This window comes from Rhinoderma darwinii, chromosome 2 (genome assembly GCF_050947455.1).
Source record: "Rhinoderma darwinii isolate aRhiDar2 chromosome 2, aRhiDar2.hap1, whole genome shotgun sequence".
NCBI lineage: Eukaryota > Metazoa > Chordata > Amphibia > Anura > Rhinodermatidae > Rhinoderma > Rhinoderma darwinii.
Window position 1 is genome coordinate 425,527,529 of NC_134688.1, and position 18,830 is coordinate 425,546,358.

An 18,830-nucleotide genomic window follows, 5' to 3' on the forward strand; every position below is an offset into this window, starting at 1 on the left:
AATACACATAGAGGGGACATTTTTTAAGACTGGCATATCATATGCCAATCTTAGGCTAGATTCACACAAGCGCGGGGAAACTCAGACGTGAAAAACGTGACATTTTTCATGTCTGAGGCGCCCCTGTGCTGGTCCCGTTTTCACGGATTCCCATAGACTTGAGCCTATAGGAGGGATCCGTGAAAACGGAAAGATAACAGGACAGATTCTATTTTTCAACTGACCCTTTAGACGGTCCATTGAAACAACGGCCGTGTGATCGGCCCCATTGAAATACAGTACATGCCTCCATGTGATGGCCATTGTTTTAACGGCCATCACACGGACGTATTCAACACTCGTGTGAATAAGGCCTAAATAGAAAGAAAGTTGAAGTAGGATGCAACACATTTATTAAGAAGCGAATAAATTATTGTGGCGCAACCACCGCAGGCCAATCCTTCTCCCCCATCGGCCATAAAATAAAAAACACATACTCACCTCGCCTTATATGCAACGCAGTAGTCAACATCATCAGTGCTGCATTGCATACAATGTCCTGACCCTGCTCGGCGTCATTACGTTCTATGAGCCGCGCCATGCTGAGGAGACCAAGAGGGAAGAATAAAAACTGTGAGGTGGGCATTACTTATTTTTTAATTTGATTTTGTTTTTATTTAATTGTCTAAGGGGGGTAGCCCGATCAGGTAGGGGGGCAAGGTACGAGGCCCTGCACAGGTCTCTACCTTGCTACGCCACAAAGAGTGAAATCTATGGCAGCTAGGATAGATAGCGAAGATGTCCATTATAATTTACGGCAGTTTTCTGGTGTAAACTCTTATAAATTTGTTGGGCCGCTGTTGTCCTGCCCCCTTTTATGTAGCCACGCCCTTTTTCAATAAAAGTGGCGAGAGTGGCGCAAAGAGACCAAAAGCTGCAATTTGCAATGCATTATTACTTTTCTACGCCAGAAAACTAGCGTAGAACTGTTGATACATTTTTCCCATATTCTTTTCATTTGGAGGTATGCCCTAGCATTGTAAAGTCATGGCTTAAACAGAGCAGAAGTGGATCTTAGTTTGAAATTTATAAAGTATAATTAAATCTAAGCAATGCTGGCACCAGGTAACAGTGCCAAAGCAGAATTCTTTCCGTTATGTGAAGAGACACACAGGCCAGTCTGATGTATTATTTTAAGTTGCATTTTGAATTTTTGATGTTCATCCAAAACCCCTATCATGTCAGTGCTCCTACTCTCATTATCTCAGGATCTCGGTTTTTTAGCACAAATTATCCACTGTTTTTGTAAATTAATCTACATGTTCAACATACAATTGTTTAGCATATTCAGCATGACAGGAGTTTTAATACAAATAATATGCTATTCCTGTGTACTCTGTTGAAGACTGCAGAGTTTAAACGGGTTGTCTGAAATTAGAAAAAAAGTCAGCTTTTTTCCCCCTAGAAACTGCGCTACTCATGCTATTATTGAAGCTCAGGTCCATTCACTTGAATACTGCAATACAAGACAAAGCCCATGGACAAGGTTGGGTGGACATACCATATGTGCAACCTGTGGAGCTGCACAGTGCCACAATTGGCAATGGGGCACACCAGTGGCGGATTAAGTAGACCATAGGCCCTGGGCTGTTACTTGGGCCCCCCTTCTCCACCGCCGCCCTGCCGCACCGTAACTATTGTTAACACTACTTTTTTGTGCCAGCATTAACAAATGGGTGTTACAATTCTCCTTGTCGAAGGGCTGTGTTCCTACATACTGACAGTCTCTGACAGTATCACAATGTGCAGGAACAAATCCTCCTGACAAGGGGAATTATCTATCAGTTCTGGACTGCACAAAGACTTTTTGTGAAATACAAGGATTTCCTATAATAAACAGAAGAGGTGACAGATTCTCTATAAATCTAGTGACTCACAGGTGATGACTTCTCAGGTTCTAGTAGTTTTTTTTCCTTTTTTCTTCTCAATCCAGTCCAAAGTTCATGACAACTTCTCCCGGCCATGACCCATTTCTGTAGAATTTGCCACTCTGATGCCTTTCGGATCTTGATTTTTCCACACTTATAAAGGTAGATAAAATTTTGATGGTGCCACACACTGTGCCCCTAAATATCATAGCACCATACACTACACCCTGAATAAAATGGTATCAAACACTGTACCCCTGAGTATAATGGTGTCAAACGCTATAAAATAATGCACCATATACACAGTGCCCCCTGTACATAGTGCCACACATTGCCCCCTGTAGATAGCGTCACACACAGCCCCTGTAGATATCACACATCCCCCTATAGCTAGCACCACAAACATCCCACTGTAGACAGAGTCACACACTGCCCCCTCTAGATAGAGCCACACAGCTCCCATGTAGAGAGCACCACACACAGCCCCCTAAGATAGTGCCACAAAGATACCCCTGTGGATAGCGCTACACACAGCCCCCTGTAGATATCACACATCCCCCTATAGCTGGTACCACACGCATCCCCCTGTAGAGAGCGTCATACACAGCCCCCTATCGATAGTGCCACACAGACCCCCCAAGTAGAGAGCGCCACACTGATACCCCTGTGGATAGCGCCACACACAGCCCCCTGTAGATAGCGCCACACAGCCCTCCCCCTCTTGTAAATAGTGCCACACAGCCACCCCTTGAATATAGTGCCACACAGCCCCCCTTGAATATAGTGCCACACAGCCCACTCTTGAATATAGTGCCACACAGCCCCCCTTGAATATAGTGCCACACAGCCCCCCTCTTGTATATAGTGCCACACAGCGCTCCTCCTTGTATAGTGCCACACAGCGCTCCCCCTTGTATATAGTGCCACACAGCGCTCCCCCTTGTATATAGTGCCACAAAGCGCTCCCCTCCCCTTGTATATAGTGCTACACAGCACTCTCCCCCCTTGTATATAGAGCAACACAACGCTCCACATACACACAGACCGTGACAGATACAAGTAAATCTGGCAGTCGCTAGCACCGGTTCGGGTAGCCATGGGCCCCCTGGGTTCCTTGGGACCCGTGCAGCCGCCCGAACCGCCCTATTGAGGATCCGCCACTGGGGCACACTTCTACCTTAAAAAATACGCTGCTAAGGGAACACTTAAATCACAAATCAAATCTTGATGAACAAAAGATTCAAATTGAAAATCTTTACAGTTATAAATTGTTTGATTTGTTGAGAACAAAATGATGTATCAATGGCCAATTAAACCAAAATCATCCACCAATTGAGGACTGGATTTCAAATCACTTTTCTGATTCATAATGTCCCAGAGGTTCTCCTTAACGTAAGCAGACATGGCCAGGGTCTCCATCAGGGAAAGAGGATAGACTCGCCCACGAGCGGGTGGGACGTCAGGGAGCAGTTCGACAGGACAATCATAGATGTGATGGGCAGGGAGAGTCTCTGCCTCCTTCTTGCTAAAGACGTCCGCAAAGCTAGCATAATGTGTGGGTAGATCGGAGAGTGACTGAGGCAGTGGAGGAAAAACAGGACGAACCTGTGGGAGGCAGTGGTGAAGACACTTGGATCCCCACTGAAGGACTAATGCGAAACTCCAGTCGAGAACCGGAGCATGTAAACGAAGCCAAGGCAGACCCAGCAGAATAGGGTTTTAAATAGGATAGCTTTAAACAAGAAGAGAAAGGCAATCTGTTCCGAGCGTAGAACTCCGACTTGTAGTGTTAGCGGTTCAGTGATGGACACAATAGGATCAGGCAATGGTAGTCCATTCACAGATGCAACAACCAGGGGTCTCTCCAGAGGAACCGTGGGCAGATGGAGGCGATCCACTAGATCCTGCAGAATAAAATTTGCAGCTGCTCCGAAATCCATATAGGCAGAGGCGGTGTGTGATCTCTCTCCAGAGACAATGGTTACAGGAATAGATAGTTTGGGAGAGGATTTGGCATTTGGCATCGTTCCACCTAGGGTTGTCTCTTCAACTAACACTAGGTGCTGGAGTTTCCCGACTTTTGTGGACATTGACGCGCAAAATGGCCTTTGAGGCCACAATACAGACCCAAACCTGAAGAGCGTCTGGGCTGTTTCTCCTACTCGGACAATTTGATTCTGTCCACCTGCATTGGCTCTACAGGTGGAACAATAGGGGAAGGCAGTAGGGGTCTCTAGAACGAGGATGGCAGTCTATAGAAACATCTGTCCCGCCGAACCTCTTGAGCAAGTTCCTGGATCATCATATCGAGCCGGGTCACCAACAGGATAAGAGCATCCAGGGTGGAAGGAAGATCGCTAGCTGCTAGCTCGTCTTTGATGTGCGTGGGCAGTCCTTGCCAAAAAGTTGCCACCAAGGCCCTATTGTTCCACACCAGCTCCGCTGCCAGTGTACGGAAGGAGATGGCATACTCTCCTACCATCGACTCCCCTTGTTTGAGGGCTAGCAGAGTGGCAGCTGCAAAGGATGTTCAGCCCGGTCGAACACTGTACAAAAAGTCTGTCAAAAATAATGATAGATCCGAGAATTCCGGGCTCTGCCCTTCCAAGATGGGGTTCACCCAAGCCAGGGCTTTGTCAGTGAGAAGACAAATAATGAATGCTACCCTGGCCTCATCAGAGGGGAAAAGTCTAAAGTGGATCGTACATTGATTAATGAAGTCTTTACAGGCTCTAGGATCTCCGTCGTAGCGAGGCGGTAGAGGTAGCGAAACTGTAGACCCAGAACAGGCAAGAGGGGTAACAGTTCGTGGAACAGCAGCAGCATCCAGAGGAGTTGCAGGAGGATGATTCAAACAGGTGATGATAAAATGTACTGCCAGTAGGAGCTGATCCTGGCGTGCACACAGGTCATGCAAGTTCGTTTGCATCACCTGAAACGCCATCTTAGGTTGGCCAGCCGGTTCCATGGCTTGAGCGTACTGTTACAAACCTGGGGTATGTGAACTCACTAGGCCGCTCCGCCGTAGTGGAGTGGCAGCTGGCCAAACAACAGTCTATATAAAGTCTATGCAAAGTCTTTAGCACAGGAGTACCTGTTAGGGTATGTGCACACGATAACTGCATTTACGGCTGAAATTACAGAGCTGTTTTCAGGAGAAAACAGCTCCTGAATTTCAGACGTAAATGCATGTACTGGCGTTTTTCGCCGCGTCTTTTACGGACGTAATTTGGAGCTGTTCTTCATTGAAGTCAATGAAAAACGGCTCCAATTTACGTCCCAAGAAGTGTCCTGCACTTCTTTGACGAGGCTGTTATTTTTTTGTGCGCCGTCTTTTGACAGCGACGCGTAAAATGACAGGTCGTCGGCACAGTACATCGTAAGACCCATTGAAAGTAATGGGCAGATGTTTGCCGACGTATTGGAGGCGTTTTTTCAGACGGAATTTGAGGCGTAAAACGCCTCCAATACGTCTGAGAATAGGTCGTGTGAACCCAGCCTAAGAGTCCAGTAAGACACAAGGTTTTGCAGAGGGTTTGGCACGGATGGAGTTTGACGTGGCAGATGACACCAGACATGGTGGATGATACCGGACATGGCAAATGACACACTCGACTCCAACTAAAGTCTTAGACTCAGGAAACAAACACGCCTACAGGATGCAGGAAGCAGGATACGGGAACACTGGGAGCAGGAAACAACTAAGAGACTGTTTGCAATACGAACATGGCTAGACAACAACAACGGTCAGGCAGGGAGTGGAAAGGCGGAGCTCTTTTTATAGTCCAGGATAATCTGGGGATTGGTTAGGGAAGTTTTAGTATGCGTGCGCGCTGGCCCTTTAAGGCCGGGGACGAGCGTGCGCACCTTAGGAAACAGTCCAGAGCAGGGTGGCCACACGAGCAGGCGTCTCCGAGGAGGGAGACGCTGGCAAGAAGCCAGCAGTCCGAAGGTGAGGAATGGCGGCAGTCCGCGACCGCAGCTGTTGCAAAACAATTGTCTTTAATTATCACACCAGACAGATCTTCCAACCGAAATACTTTGTTTATATTTTGGCGTAATACTGTTCTTCTAGAAATGCCCTAAGCATCCTACAGCTACAAATACAAAGCTTGTTGGATTACATTACAAATAGCACCACTTTAAAGGAAAAATTCTCAGATGGATCAAGTGTGCATATTGCTTTTTTTGTCAGCTGCATTATTGAATTAAATAGCTTATTCATATTAAATTATATTTACCCCCTACACATATTGAAGGTTCTTGAATCATTGGATGATGTTATCCTCAACATGTAAAATTCATGAAATACAAGTTAGGGTTCATTCTTCTTGCATCACGTGATGCCACACAATATCTCATGAGAGAGACACAGAAGGCCCCAGTATATGGGCCCTCTGGACTTTAGCATTAATTTGATCCTAGAGAATATTTTGAAGAGACAACCACATAAAAGCTTAGTGAGCACATTGATCCATAATTCAACAGTATGCAGTAATTAGAGATTAGCTCCCCCTAGTGGTGGCTGGAGGCTGCCAGAAATTCATCATTCTATTCTTTGTTTAGGCACAGGATTTCCAGCTCTGTTCAGAAAAATTTTCTTTTTTTGTTTTATAAAATAATATGTAGCCAGATCCTTCACATGTAGTTTGTATGTGACCTTGCATATGACCCACAGTATGTATTGCTTCCTAATCAATTGTAGTATTATTTAAGCATCTATTTGATGCTGATAGTTCTACCCAGGGAAAAGGGGCTTTATTTATTACAAAATGTGAGACTGGCCTTGCCAGCTTTGGACTATTAATGGTCCCCATGGCAGCTGTTTATTTCTATGTCTGTTAGCATCTCATAGTAACAGATCAATCGTTTCCCTTTCTAATTAATAATTAACAATTTTTCTCATATACCACTTGCTAATTCCTCCCCTGAAATTTACTTGGTAATCTTTACAAGAAAAGACGTGAAACACCTCTTGTCGTGAGAAACAGAACGCGCCTTTAATAATCTTTATCAATAGTCACAATACGCACAACTGTGCCATCAATCTGTCAATTTACATTCCCATCGCCTGCATTCTCCATAATATTGAATTGCCAGCCATATGAAAAGAGCTGTGATAGGAGCTGAATTCTAAGATGAGTCAAGATATTCAGATAATGTTCAGACCACAGATACCAGGCGACACATAGGAATAATGCTCCACACTCGCGCTGTCACTGAGCTGTCCAGGTTTATGGATTGGACAAGGACAGATTCCAGTGGAAGGATGAGCATTATGTATTTCCGTATTGAAGGCTGTTTGACCTACCCAGCAGTGAAATTAATTTAAAAGGACGGTATTTAACATGTAATTTCCATATTGATGTATGGCTAAATGAAAAAAAAAAAACATTAAACTTGATTATATCAGACATTATTATTTTTTCAATTCTCCGCGTAACTCTCATTAACTTATTGATCATGGGAAGAGGAATAGTTTTATAAAGGGTCTGCCAATAAAGTATTGATACCTTCGCCTCTTTGATCATTACATAGAGGAGCTATAAGACTATGTGAGGTGCACTTAAAAAAGATGTCATGTAAGTAAAACTATTTTAGTGTAAATGGAATAATAGAGAAAATCAGAGAACTGTTCACATAGAATAAGGAACATCAGTAGCACCCCTGGAAATGCCGGTAGGTACAATGTGTATCGATGGGATTGTCTGAAATTAGGAAAAAAGGGAAAGATTTTGTTTCTTGTATTACAGCTGGAAATATTGTTTCAAGTATGCGATGGCTTCTATTTTCCATGTTACTTTGTTCCTTTCATGGAAAAGAATAATGGAAATTGTAGCACAGAAATTGTAGCCATAGGGGGAAAAAAAATCTAAATTAAATTCAGCTTTGTTTGGGTTTGGTCAGATTTGTTACTCCCAAAATATTGATTTAGTCAGTCCTTTGTAAAGAAAAACACGCCCTCTACTGGATTGTTTAGTATCGAGAAGAGGTAATATTTTTTTATAGCACACAAAACTATACAGGTGTTGAGGCCGTTTGAATGGCAGGACTCCAGATAAGTAACATTTTGGGGGTTAGAGATAGGGCCAAATGTCAGCAGTTTATGTTCAGGTCTACATTAATTGAATTTCCCTTTCAAATTCATAAATCAGCAGAAAATATGTGCTTGAGTTGTCCCCTATATGTTTGTGGTAAAAGTTTTCCCGAAAATCCTGCATGGCAAATCTGCCAAACATGCCCTGTGCCCGTTACAGCGCAGTTCTTGGCAGGTTTGCTGTTGAGGACTCTGTGCCAACCCCCCAAAACAGAATAAAAGAGAATGTCTATTCAGCAGTAATTTATTTTATTATTATTATTATTATTATTATTATTATTATTATTATTATTATTATTATTATGAATAATAATAATAATAATAATAATAATAATAATAATAATAAAAATAATAATAATAGTAATTCCTCCCCAGCAGATAAAGCTGATCTGAACCTCGGATTATGCTACTCTTGTGTTGGGGTGCAGTCACACACGGCAGATTTTTTGTACAGGACGCACAGAGCTCATACAATGTACTCGGTGCTGTCTGATCTCTGCACAGTTCTGCCTATGCATAAGCAGCCACACCTGCCAGCAAAAGTGAAAAAGGAACTACATCTCCCATGATGCACATCGCCTGTGCCTGTCACTAGCAGCATCCTGCACAATGCACAGCGGACAGAAGAGCAGAGACAGCGCTGCCAGGGAGGAGTCCTGAGCCCACCAGGAGCCCCTGGCACTACCCCACACTCTTAGCTGCCCCAGTCTGCCTGTCTGGGGATCCCCTGCCTGACATGCCCCTTCCTTCCCTGTTCTGCAACACACTGCGCTACTGGGTGCAGTGAGGAGGAATCGAGCTGCCTGCAAGTGCTGCTGCTTCTCTACCCATCTTTGCAAGGCGGCTGTACATACATATACCCAGGCGGCACACAGACTGGCACCCACAGCAGTGTATTGCAAAGCCTCCCACGCCGCTCTCTTCCCCACACGGTTCTGCATGGTGCATTCGGGAGGCAGGGTGGGAAATCCAGCATGAGACGAGGATGATGCCAGCAAGGAAAGGTCCGGAGAGCAGATACCCCCTGCACTTTCTGGTATGGCACAATAAATACAGGGAGCTGGAGAAGGAGATCTCCGAGAGGCAGGTGGGTCTTGACCACTCCGTCAACGGGGAAGTGCTGCTGTCTGGGCACAGGAGGGGGCATGGCATATATGCTGGGCATATACCGTATCATTCTACAACGGTCCTCATGATAATGGATCGGGATGCCAGGATAAGCGGGTGTGGGGCATAAATGCTGTACAGATAGACATGTATGGGCTGGTGACTTCAGTCTCTAATTGTTACATCCTCATATACAATGTATCTATATGTATATATGTATCTCATTTCAAGTTCAGATTAATAGGCTTGTTTATTATGTATAAACAAATATAAATATATATAGGCAATGTTTTTACCGAAGATATTACTATTATATAAATATGTGTATAAATCTGATTTATTATATTAGGAGTATTAGGAGTGTGACGATGACAGGGAGGGGCAGGTAGTATGTAGAAGTAGTATGTGGGTGAACATACGAGCTGCCTACCAGTGGTAGCATCTGTGGTGTTATAACCACCTCCCCTGCCTTATATTCTAGTGTTGGACTGTTATTCTATTCCATCATTCCATTGTATTATCAGTTATTGGTGTGCTAGGTGTCGGCCATGTCATTTATTACCCAAAAAATGAGGAATGTGGACTTAACTTGTGAAACCTCTAAAACCACAGGGTTTTGATTCTGCTCCATGACATATACAAAGAGAAATGTTTATACCATAGAGGGGTTTAGGGGCTTTTTGTTACCCTCGCAAAATATGAGCTTTCCTTCACCACTTTGTAGTCACCACTCATTTATGGTCTTCCTAGTACCCACAGTGGGCACAGAATATCCACAGATGGTATGTGTTAATAGGAGAAGCAACATTTGTGAGTTATTCATTATAAATATATTGTAAACCTAATGTCTCAAGCCTGATATTGTTCATTTACCCTATAGAACAATTTTCATACATGAGCCTGGGGATTGACGGAGCTGTCTCTCCTACCTTGAGATGACAGGATCGAGTGGTGGGATCTATCTGACATGACCAGTGTGATGACTTACTTTCAGCTCTACTGACAGCTATTGACACTCATCTGGTAGATCTATTGAGTGTCTAACAATAGGGACATCACTAGGTGTGAGCGGTGACATCACTAGTCCATCCCTGCATAAGCCCCGCTAGTTAGTATCACTTAATTGTATTTCTGGTCCCAATCCTTTACTGCTTGCTAATTGAATTCAGTTTTAATAGAAGTAGTACACCTGTAGCTGGCTGTGAATTGATTCCTCTGAAGTACATTATTAATTCAGTGAGAACCTTTGATTCTGAAGTTAATTCCCATACATTTTCTGGAAAAGCTTTTAACATTTTCATAATAGTTTTGCTAAATTCCCTTCATGGCATATTAGTGAAAGATTAGAGAGATGTGATATGTAACATATATTTAATTTATATGTATTCCCTCTTAATATATTGTATTATTGTTTCAATAGAAATATTAAATTATATCTCCAGGATCCTCCTTGCCCGCCATTGGGGCACATTTGCCACAATATGTGTGGCATGTACTGGGTATTGCTATTTTTTCTTTACAAAAGTGGTTTAATTATTTCTCATCTGTAATTCTTGATATAATCGAATTCAGCTCTTCATATACTTTCTGCTGAGCTTGTCATGGGCTTGTGTTTATACAAAGTAGCCAATCTGTGCAAGCAGAGATGCAGTGTAAAACATGGTGGAGAGACAGGCAGTCGACTACCTTAGACCTTTTTTACATGAAGCGTCTAAGCTGATCATAGTTTTGACCTCAAGCAGCAGAGCTATTAGGCCAGGCTCACACACACAGTTTTGATGCCGTTTTTGTGGCAGTTTTTTGCGCCAAACACAGGAATGGATACAAAGAAAAGAAGATGTATCAGTCTTTTCTTCATTCCCTTCCTTCCTCATGGACCCACTTCTGACTTTGGCTCAAGAAACAGAGCCAAAAACTGCCACAAAAACTGCATCAAATCTGTGTGTGTGATCCTGGCCTTAAGCATTGCCAAAAAAAAGCTGCCCCTTTCAGACTGCATACCAGTGGGCTCATGTGATGAAAAAGCAAAGTGAAGGTGTATAAATTTTTAGGTTCCAGCATTCATTTTTACCCTATGCTGAAAATGTAACATGCTGAAAACAACTTCACTTTCTTCCTGTGCTGAAGTTATTAATAAACTTTGCGATTCTTCCGCTGCATATTTTAAAACTAATGGATTCATATTTTTATGCATTCAAATTGAGTATGTGTGTTAGAGAAGGCCTGTATCTCCAACAGAGCTCTACAATTTTAGCTATTGCCTATGTGATACATATAATAGTTAATATTATTCATATTCATGTCACTGTAGATAGGATATTTAGCTGCAGAGTAGAAGAAGTACTATAAGGGCTTGTCTACACGTAGCGGAATTGCTGCGTATTTTCCGTCCGGAACTGCGGACGGAAAATACGCAGCAGAATACAGTAGCAGCAAAGTGAGTGAGATTTAACAAATCTCATCCACACGCTGTGTAAATAATCCAAGCAGAAATTGACCTGCGGAGCGTATTTTTTTTGACCGCAGCATGTCAATTCCTGCTGCGGAAAAGTGGACTGAATTTCTGCACTTTTCAGAAGACATCACCATCTCCCAACATTGAGAAAAACGCAGCAAAATACGCAACATTTTCTGCAGTCAAAACTGCAGGAAATGGTGCGTTTTTTCCGCAGCGGAAAGTCTTCTACTTTCAACGGAATTGCTGCAGAAATTTTCTGCAGCAATTCCGTTACGTGTGGACAAGCCCTTATAGTATATATGAAGTACAGCGCTTCCATATGTATTGCACGATTGTGTGAGTCTGTCAGGATGAGGACCTGTGGTTGGCAACGTTTCCCCAGTCATGAGGCAGCCTCCTACTGCAGGCGTCAGGCCAAGAGACAATAGGAGCTAGCCCATAGCCAGCCGTACGCATTATGTAGCTGATGGTCAAATGCTTGTTCAGTTGACAGCTTTATACCTGACCACCTTCCTTAAACATGCACACTTGACCTTCATGTTTATTTCAATGGTGAGAGAGGAATAAGCAGCTGCTAGACACTTGCAGCGGGTTGTGTCCCAGTGGACCAACGTATTGGGCAAGTTGAAATCCAAAATGCATGGTCTTTATTTCCACTAGTGAATGCCCCATCCACATTAGATCGTCGGTCAATCCAAACAAAAATTGGCGGCTTGGAGTTGTTAATGTGTTTGCCAATCTTAGAGCTCACTGGAGACACTATTCACAATGAATCATAGTAAGAACTAGAAAAATACCCGGCGCTGCTCGGGTATAACATGTCGGTCTGTCTGTTTGTGTGTTCTTTGGATTTGTTCCAAGGGTGCCCAGGAGTCTAATCCATGCCCTCGTATTTTCTTGGTTTATGGGGGAAATCGCTAGTAGCCCTATATACCCCGGCAGTTACACACTGTTTATTTAAATTTTAACTTCCTAAATACCTAACAGGTAAACTAGTAGGAAATGGAGTCATAAGATTTTGACAGAGCCTGTTGATTAACAACATTGGCAGTTTTATTACCAGTTGGCCATAGACTATGGTTGGATCATAATTGAAAACAGCATCCTGCATGAAAGCTCACTCTTTAGCACGCTGAACATGATGCACTCTGTCAGCTTTCTGGCCTGGGTTCAGGCAGGAGTCTCTGCGTTTCTGAGAGCCACCTGTCTGATCTGTTGCTGAGAAAGCCCGAGTTTGCTGAGGAGTTTCAGAAGCTCGAGCAGAAGTATGACGCATTTGATCAGCTTGCAGTTGGGAAAGAGGAGTCTTTGAAGCTGGTAATGCAGCTTTCCTCCTAGCCATCAGTAATCTGATTAGTTGCTATGGGTAACCACTCCCATGTACCTTCCCATCTAGGATTATCTTGTAAAGTGCACTACCTGCTACTGCCAGATGAAAACATCTTTACTATAAAAGCGAATGTCTGTATTTGCTTTTATAGTATTCGATCGTGACCATGTGATAATGGCTGATCACAGAGAATAACAGCAAGGTCGATGACCTTTACAAAAACCTTCTTGGACACCCGATGTAACTATGTGAAAAATTTGGGGTCAAATGGTTCAGGTGTTTGGATGCCTATAGAGGACAGACAAACAGACATCGACTTTTATAATATACAGGGTGGGCCATTTATATGGATACACCTAAATAAAATGGGAATGGTTGGTGATATTAACTTCCTGTTTGTGGCACATTAGTATATGGGAGGGGGGAAACTTTTCAAGCTGGGTGTTGACCATGTTGGCCATTTTGAAGTTGGCCATTTTGTATCCAACTTTAGTTTTTTCAATGGGAAGAGGGTCATGTGACACATCAAACTTATTGAGAATTTCACAAGAAAAACAATGGTGTGCTTAGTTTTAACGTTACTTTATTCTTTCATGAGTTATTTACAAGTTTCTGACCACTTATAAAATGTGTTCAAAGTGCTGCCCATTGTGTTGGATTGTCAATGCAACCCTCTTCTCCCACTCTTCACACACTGATAGCAACACCACAGAAGAAATGCCTCCCAATCTGACCCCCTTAGACTTTTATCTTTGGTGTCATCTAAAGGAAATTGTCTATGCTGTGAAGATACGAGATGTGCAGCAACTGAAACTACGGATACTGGAAGCCTGTGCTAGCATTTCTTCTGCGGTGTTGCTATCAGTGTGTGAAGAGTGGGAGAAGAGGGTTGCATTGACAATCCAACACAATGGGCAGCACTTTGAACACATTTTATAAGTGGTTAGATACTTGTAAATAACTCATGAAAGAATAAAGTAACGTTAAAACCAAGCACACCATTGTTTTTCTTGTGAAATTTGATGTGTCACATGACCCTCTTCCCATTAAAAAAACTAAAGTTGGATACAAAATGGCCAACTTCAAAATGGCCGCCATGGTCAACACCCAGCTTGAAAAGTTTCCCCCCTCCCATATACTAATGTGCCACAAACAGGAAGTTAATATCACCAACCATTCCCATTTTATTTAAGTGTATCCATATAAATGGCCCACCCTGTAGAATAGCAGAGTTCCTCGGCTTCACACTGGTCCATTTGTTTATTGTTTGTGTGTGTGATTAAAAACTTCATTTCCTACTGATATGAAGCCAACATATGCAATAAAGTCCAAGTACAGGGTTCCTTTTCGGAGGCATGTCTGGTCTGAAAGGGGTTCAATTTATGAGAATGCTGAAATCCATGGGCTTGGTTCTGTTGAGAGATTTCAGCATCTCGGGCAGCAGCCATGTGCTGTGCCACAGGAGTCTTTTGTCCAAGTCCAAGGTTCCTTTTTGGTATGAAAGAGTTTAAATTCATGAGAATGCTCAAATCCAGTATAGGTGCAGTTCGTTTACAGCAAGTAACACGTAGAGTAAAGAAAAATGGCTTGGTTGTTATAGAAACCTGGTCTAAAACTGTGTGTCTGTGAGTGAGGCTAAGAATGAAGGACCTGCGAGCTTCTATTGGCTAATACAGGTCATGTGATATGGGGGAAGGTCCTTAATGTGGAAGCCAGTGGTGTCCTATTTGCTTTTATGAATATGTCGAGAGCTGAAATCCGGTCTAAACCTTGGGACGCGCGTGATTTACTTATGTGCCAAATTTGGTGCAGATTGGTCCAGTCATTTATATATATATAGAAATTACAACAGGCTATAGGGTTAAGCTGTGTTTACATCACTGTCTGTATTCCGCTGAGGGGTTCCATCTGAGGTTTCTGTCGGTTTAACCCCTCAGCCGAAAGGCAAACGGAAACCTCAGCTTCCATTTCCCTCACAATTGAACTCAATGGTGACGAAAACCTAGCCAATGGTTTCCGTCTGTCACCGTTGTGACAGAGTTCCGTTGTTTTGACGGAATCAATAGCGCAGTCGACTGCGCTATTGGTTCCGTCAAGAACAACAGAACCCTGTCATAACGGTGACAAACGGAAACCATTAGCTAGGTTTCCATCACTATTGATATCAATGGTGAGGGAAACAGAAGCTTAAGTTTCTGTTTGCCTTTCCATTGAGGGGTTAACCCGACAGAAACCTCCGACGGAATCCATCAACGGAAGGGCAACAGTGATGTGAACAGGCACTAAGAGTTTTACAAAAATTAGTGTTAGTGTGACATGTTGCTAGTAATGAACAAGCTGAAACTGAGCATGTGCACTGGAATGTTATCAGCCATTAGTAATTCTAGGGCTACACAGACTTTTTTTGAGTAAGACTTTTTTTAATAGAGTATATAAAACCTCAACAAGCGATTTTCAAGAGATTTTCATATTAACGTATGGAAGAAAAAAAGTAGCTACTACTTTTTAAAATCACTCAGAAATCCCAACATGTAGCGATTAAAAAAAATAAATTACTAGCAACTTGCTTGATTGAAGGGACGTTGAAGATATTTACAAGCTACTCAATGCTTTATTTATGGACAGCGATTTCAAAAAGATTTTTTGTAGTGTGTGATAAAACATCTAGGTGTAGCCCGAGCTTAAGTCTGGAACTACTACCTGCACTGCACTTCAATGGCTGATAATAGTCGGGTAAGTTGATGGCTATATCAGCTCAGCAATTGGTGGTCCATAAACTCTAATATCTTTAGCCAGCTTAACAGTTATATCAGGGATGTGCCAGGGAGTAGGCAGAATAGGTGGCCGCAAAGGATACCATGGGGGGGGGGGGGGGTTGCTATTATTGGATAAAAATAAAGCACTCTTCCTTTAATTTTTTTTTGTACATTTATTTAGAGTGGCTGATAATGCTATAAGGGGCCAGTCCTATGTGCACTTCCGTTGAGTGCATTGGTGAAGAAATGTTGCCTGCCACACAGGGAGGTCCTAACTGGAGGGAAATGAGGTGTATGTATCACAAATAATGCTAGGGATTGGAGGAGAATGATGGCGACAGCTATCATGCTGGATTTCAGGGGCCATGGGTGTGTGTTTGGGGGCACTTTATGGGTATGTGCACACACACTAATTACGTCCGTAATTGACGGACGTATTTCGGCCGCAAGTCCCGGACCCCACACAGTGCAGGGAGCCGGGCTCCTAGCATCATACTTATGTACGATGCTAGGAGTCCCTGCCTCGCTGCAGGACAACTGTCCCGTACTGTAATCATGTTTTCAGTACGGGACAGTAGTTCCACGGAGAGGCAGGGACTCCTAGCGTCGTACATAAGTATGATGCTAGGAGCCCGGCTCCTTGCACTGTGTTCGGTCCGGGACTTGCGGCCGAAATACGTCCGTCAATTACGGACGTAATTAGTGTGTGTGCACATACCCTAAGGGTATGTGCACACACACTAATTACGTCCGTAATTGACGGACGTATTTCGGCCGCAAGTCCCGGACCGAACACAGTGCAGGGAGCCGGGCTCCTAGCATTATACTTATGTACGATGCTAGGAGTCCCTGCCTCGCTGCAGGACAACTGTCCCGTACTGTAATCATGTTTTCATTACGGGACAGTAGTTCCACGGAGAGGCAGGGACTCCTAGCATCGTACATAACTATGATGCTAGGAGCCCGGCTCCCTGCACTGTGTTCGGTCCGGTACTTGCGGCCGAAATACGTCCGTCAATTACGGACGTAATTAGTGTGTGTGCACATACCCTAAGGGTATGTTCACACGGCGGGGGTCCGTAACGGCTGAAATTACGGGGATGTTTCAGCCTGAAAACATCCCCGTAATTTCAGCCGTACCGGCATGTGCAGGCGCTTGAACGCCGCGTCAATTACGGCCGTAATTAGCGCTGCTATTCATTGGAGTCAATGAATAGCGGCTCCAATTACGGCCAAAGAAGTGACAGGTCACTTCTTTGACGCGGGCGTCTATTTGCGCGCCGTCATTTGACAGCGGCGCGTAAATATACGCCTCGTGTGAACAGACAAACGTCTGCCCATTGCTTTCAATGGGCAGATGTTTGTCAGCGCTATTGAGGCGCTATTTTCGGGCGTAATTCGGGGCAAAAACGCCCGATTTACGTCCGTAAATAGGCCGTGTGAACATACCCTTAGAGTCCTGCCTTAGGCGTTACAAGAGCTTGTCCTGCCTCGGAGTCTTACAAACATGGTGCTGGTAGACTATTTCCTTTTCTCTTATTTCTACCTTGATATGGGTTTCTGATTGTTTGGGATACGTGATATGTACTGAAGGATACAGGAAGGGGTTTAATTAAAGGACAAGAAAAAAAACAACTTATTTTGAATGACTAGACACATAAATATCCTCTGAATTGGTAATTTTGACCAGAACCTATTATGAGATATATTTGTAATCTTACCCGCATTTGTAGTTGATGACAAACCCTGTCCATTCTTCACATTTCTTTTTCTCTATCCCAGATGTAATGATATTATTCAGATCATAGGCTTAGTGGAGTTCCGGGTTATGGAGAAGCAATAGAGAATCATCCTAGTGTGTTCTAGATCATGAGTATACATTTGTGGTCAATATGTTGTAATGAGATAACAGAAGGTTGACAGAGTTTGGAGGTTTTTTAGCGCAGGCCGATAAACTATGTACTACATGAATGAGCTGAATGCCAATTTATGATAGAAACTTGTATTTATAAATGAAAATTGTAATGTCTGTTCTGTATTTTGATTTTGTTCTGTATTTTACAAAGATAACTTTTATTCACACAATATTGCAAAACAGAAATTTACAGCTTTGAATGACATTATACCAATGTAATGGTACAAATAAACATTACTCAGTGACCTGTATTAAATCTGAAAAAACATATAGAATTTTTTTTTAATCTTATAGAAATACTGCATCTGATTAGTTATATGTTAGTGAAGTTATGTAAGCCTCTTGGGATATTCACACCACAGGTTGAGAACCTACATGGTCTATTATGCCTATATCAGGGTGACAGTCTTGTATTCCTAATTTGTATTGAATTCTCTGACAGTTTTAGGATCTGTTCACATCTGCGTTGTGGCTAACATTAATAAGCATGCAGCACTATTTTTCCCAACAAATCTGATGGAATTTGATCTGGAGCCTCCTATGCAAATGTGAACATAGCCTTATACATGTATTTATCTCTGGAGGGTGGGGGAGGTATTAATAAATATACTTATAAGGACATTTGTAAGTAAGAGCTTATTTCTTTGCCCAGTAATCAATAAATTAAAGTATATCATCAGCAGCTCATATTTTCAGTAATGTTGATACAATTGGTACTCCATAGTAAATGTTAGCAACAACCTCATTAAAATTTTAGAGAAAATATAATGTGCATTATTGCTGCTGGTTTAAAACATTATATAACGGGAGCAAAGTTTTAGCCGATTTTAGCCACGCACTTGCTACCTCTATTCCAGTTACTTAGTATGTGGGCATTGTTGATAGAGGTTTAGATCCACACAATGTCCTGTTATAGGAGTTTTCATTTGATGGACTTGTTGTCAAGGTATGTAGCAGATTCGGAGTGCAGGTGCTGAAAGTATCTGGCAGGGTGGTAAAAATAGCAAGAGTAGTCAAGTAACAATCCAGGTTCAGTACATAGATAAAAGGCAACAGGTTGTAAAGTGAGGCAGAGATGTGGTCAGCTTACAATCCACGTTCGATACATGGATAAGCGGAAACAGGTTGTAGCATAAGGGAGAGACGAGGTCAGAAAACAATCCAAGTTTGGTAGACAAGTAAGCAGCAACAGTTTTTAGAGTAAAGCTGGTCATACACATCAAACTTTGATTGGCCAGAATGCGGTTGATCAATCATGGG

General features: G+C 42.8%; 2 protein-coding genes across 8 annotated transcripts in view; one reads left to right on the top strand and one right to left on the bottom strand.

The window, feature by feature from the left end:
- Nucleotides 1-4,437: 4,437 nt before the first annotated feature.
- Nucleotides 4,438-4,851, bottom strand: LOC142741890 (protein LDOC1-like). The gene has a single exon (XM_075851212.1). It carries the CDS (start codon nucleotides 4,849-4,851, stop codon nucleotides 4,438-4,440), a length of 414 nt encoding a protein of 137 aa, XP_075707327.1.
- Nucleotides 4,852-8,579: 3,728 nt separating this feature from the next.
- The window catches only part of ANKRD13B (ankyrin repeat domain 13B), a 182,915-nt gene continuing 172,664 nt past the window's right edge, over nucleotides 8,580-18,830 (top strand). For 2 of the 7 annotated variants that reach the window (XM_075854318.1, XM_075854319.1), the window contains exon 1: nucleotides 8,580-9,091. In XM_075854318.1, the coding sequence (XP_075710433.1) occupies nucleotides 8,990-9,091 (102 nt within the window). In that variant the 5' untranslated portion in view covers nucleotides 8,580-8,989. The remainder of the gene's footprint in view (nucleotides 9,092-18,830) is intronic. The other 5 variants (XM_075854320.1, XM_075854321.1, XM_075854322.1 and 2 more) reach the window with 3 other exon arrangements.

Excerpts from the sequence above, each read along its gene's own strand:
- LOC142741890 (XM_075851212.1), bottom strand. The coding sequence starts at position 4,851 with ATGGCGTTTCAGGTGATGCAAACGAACTTGCATGACCTGTGTGCACGC.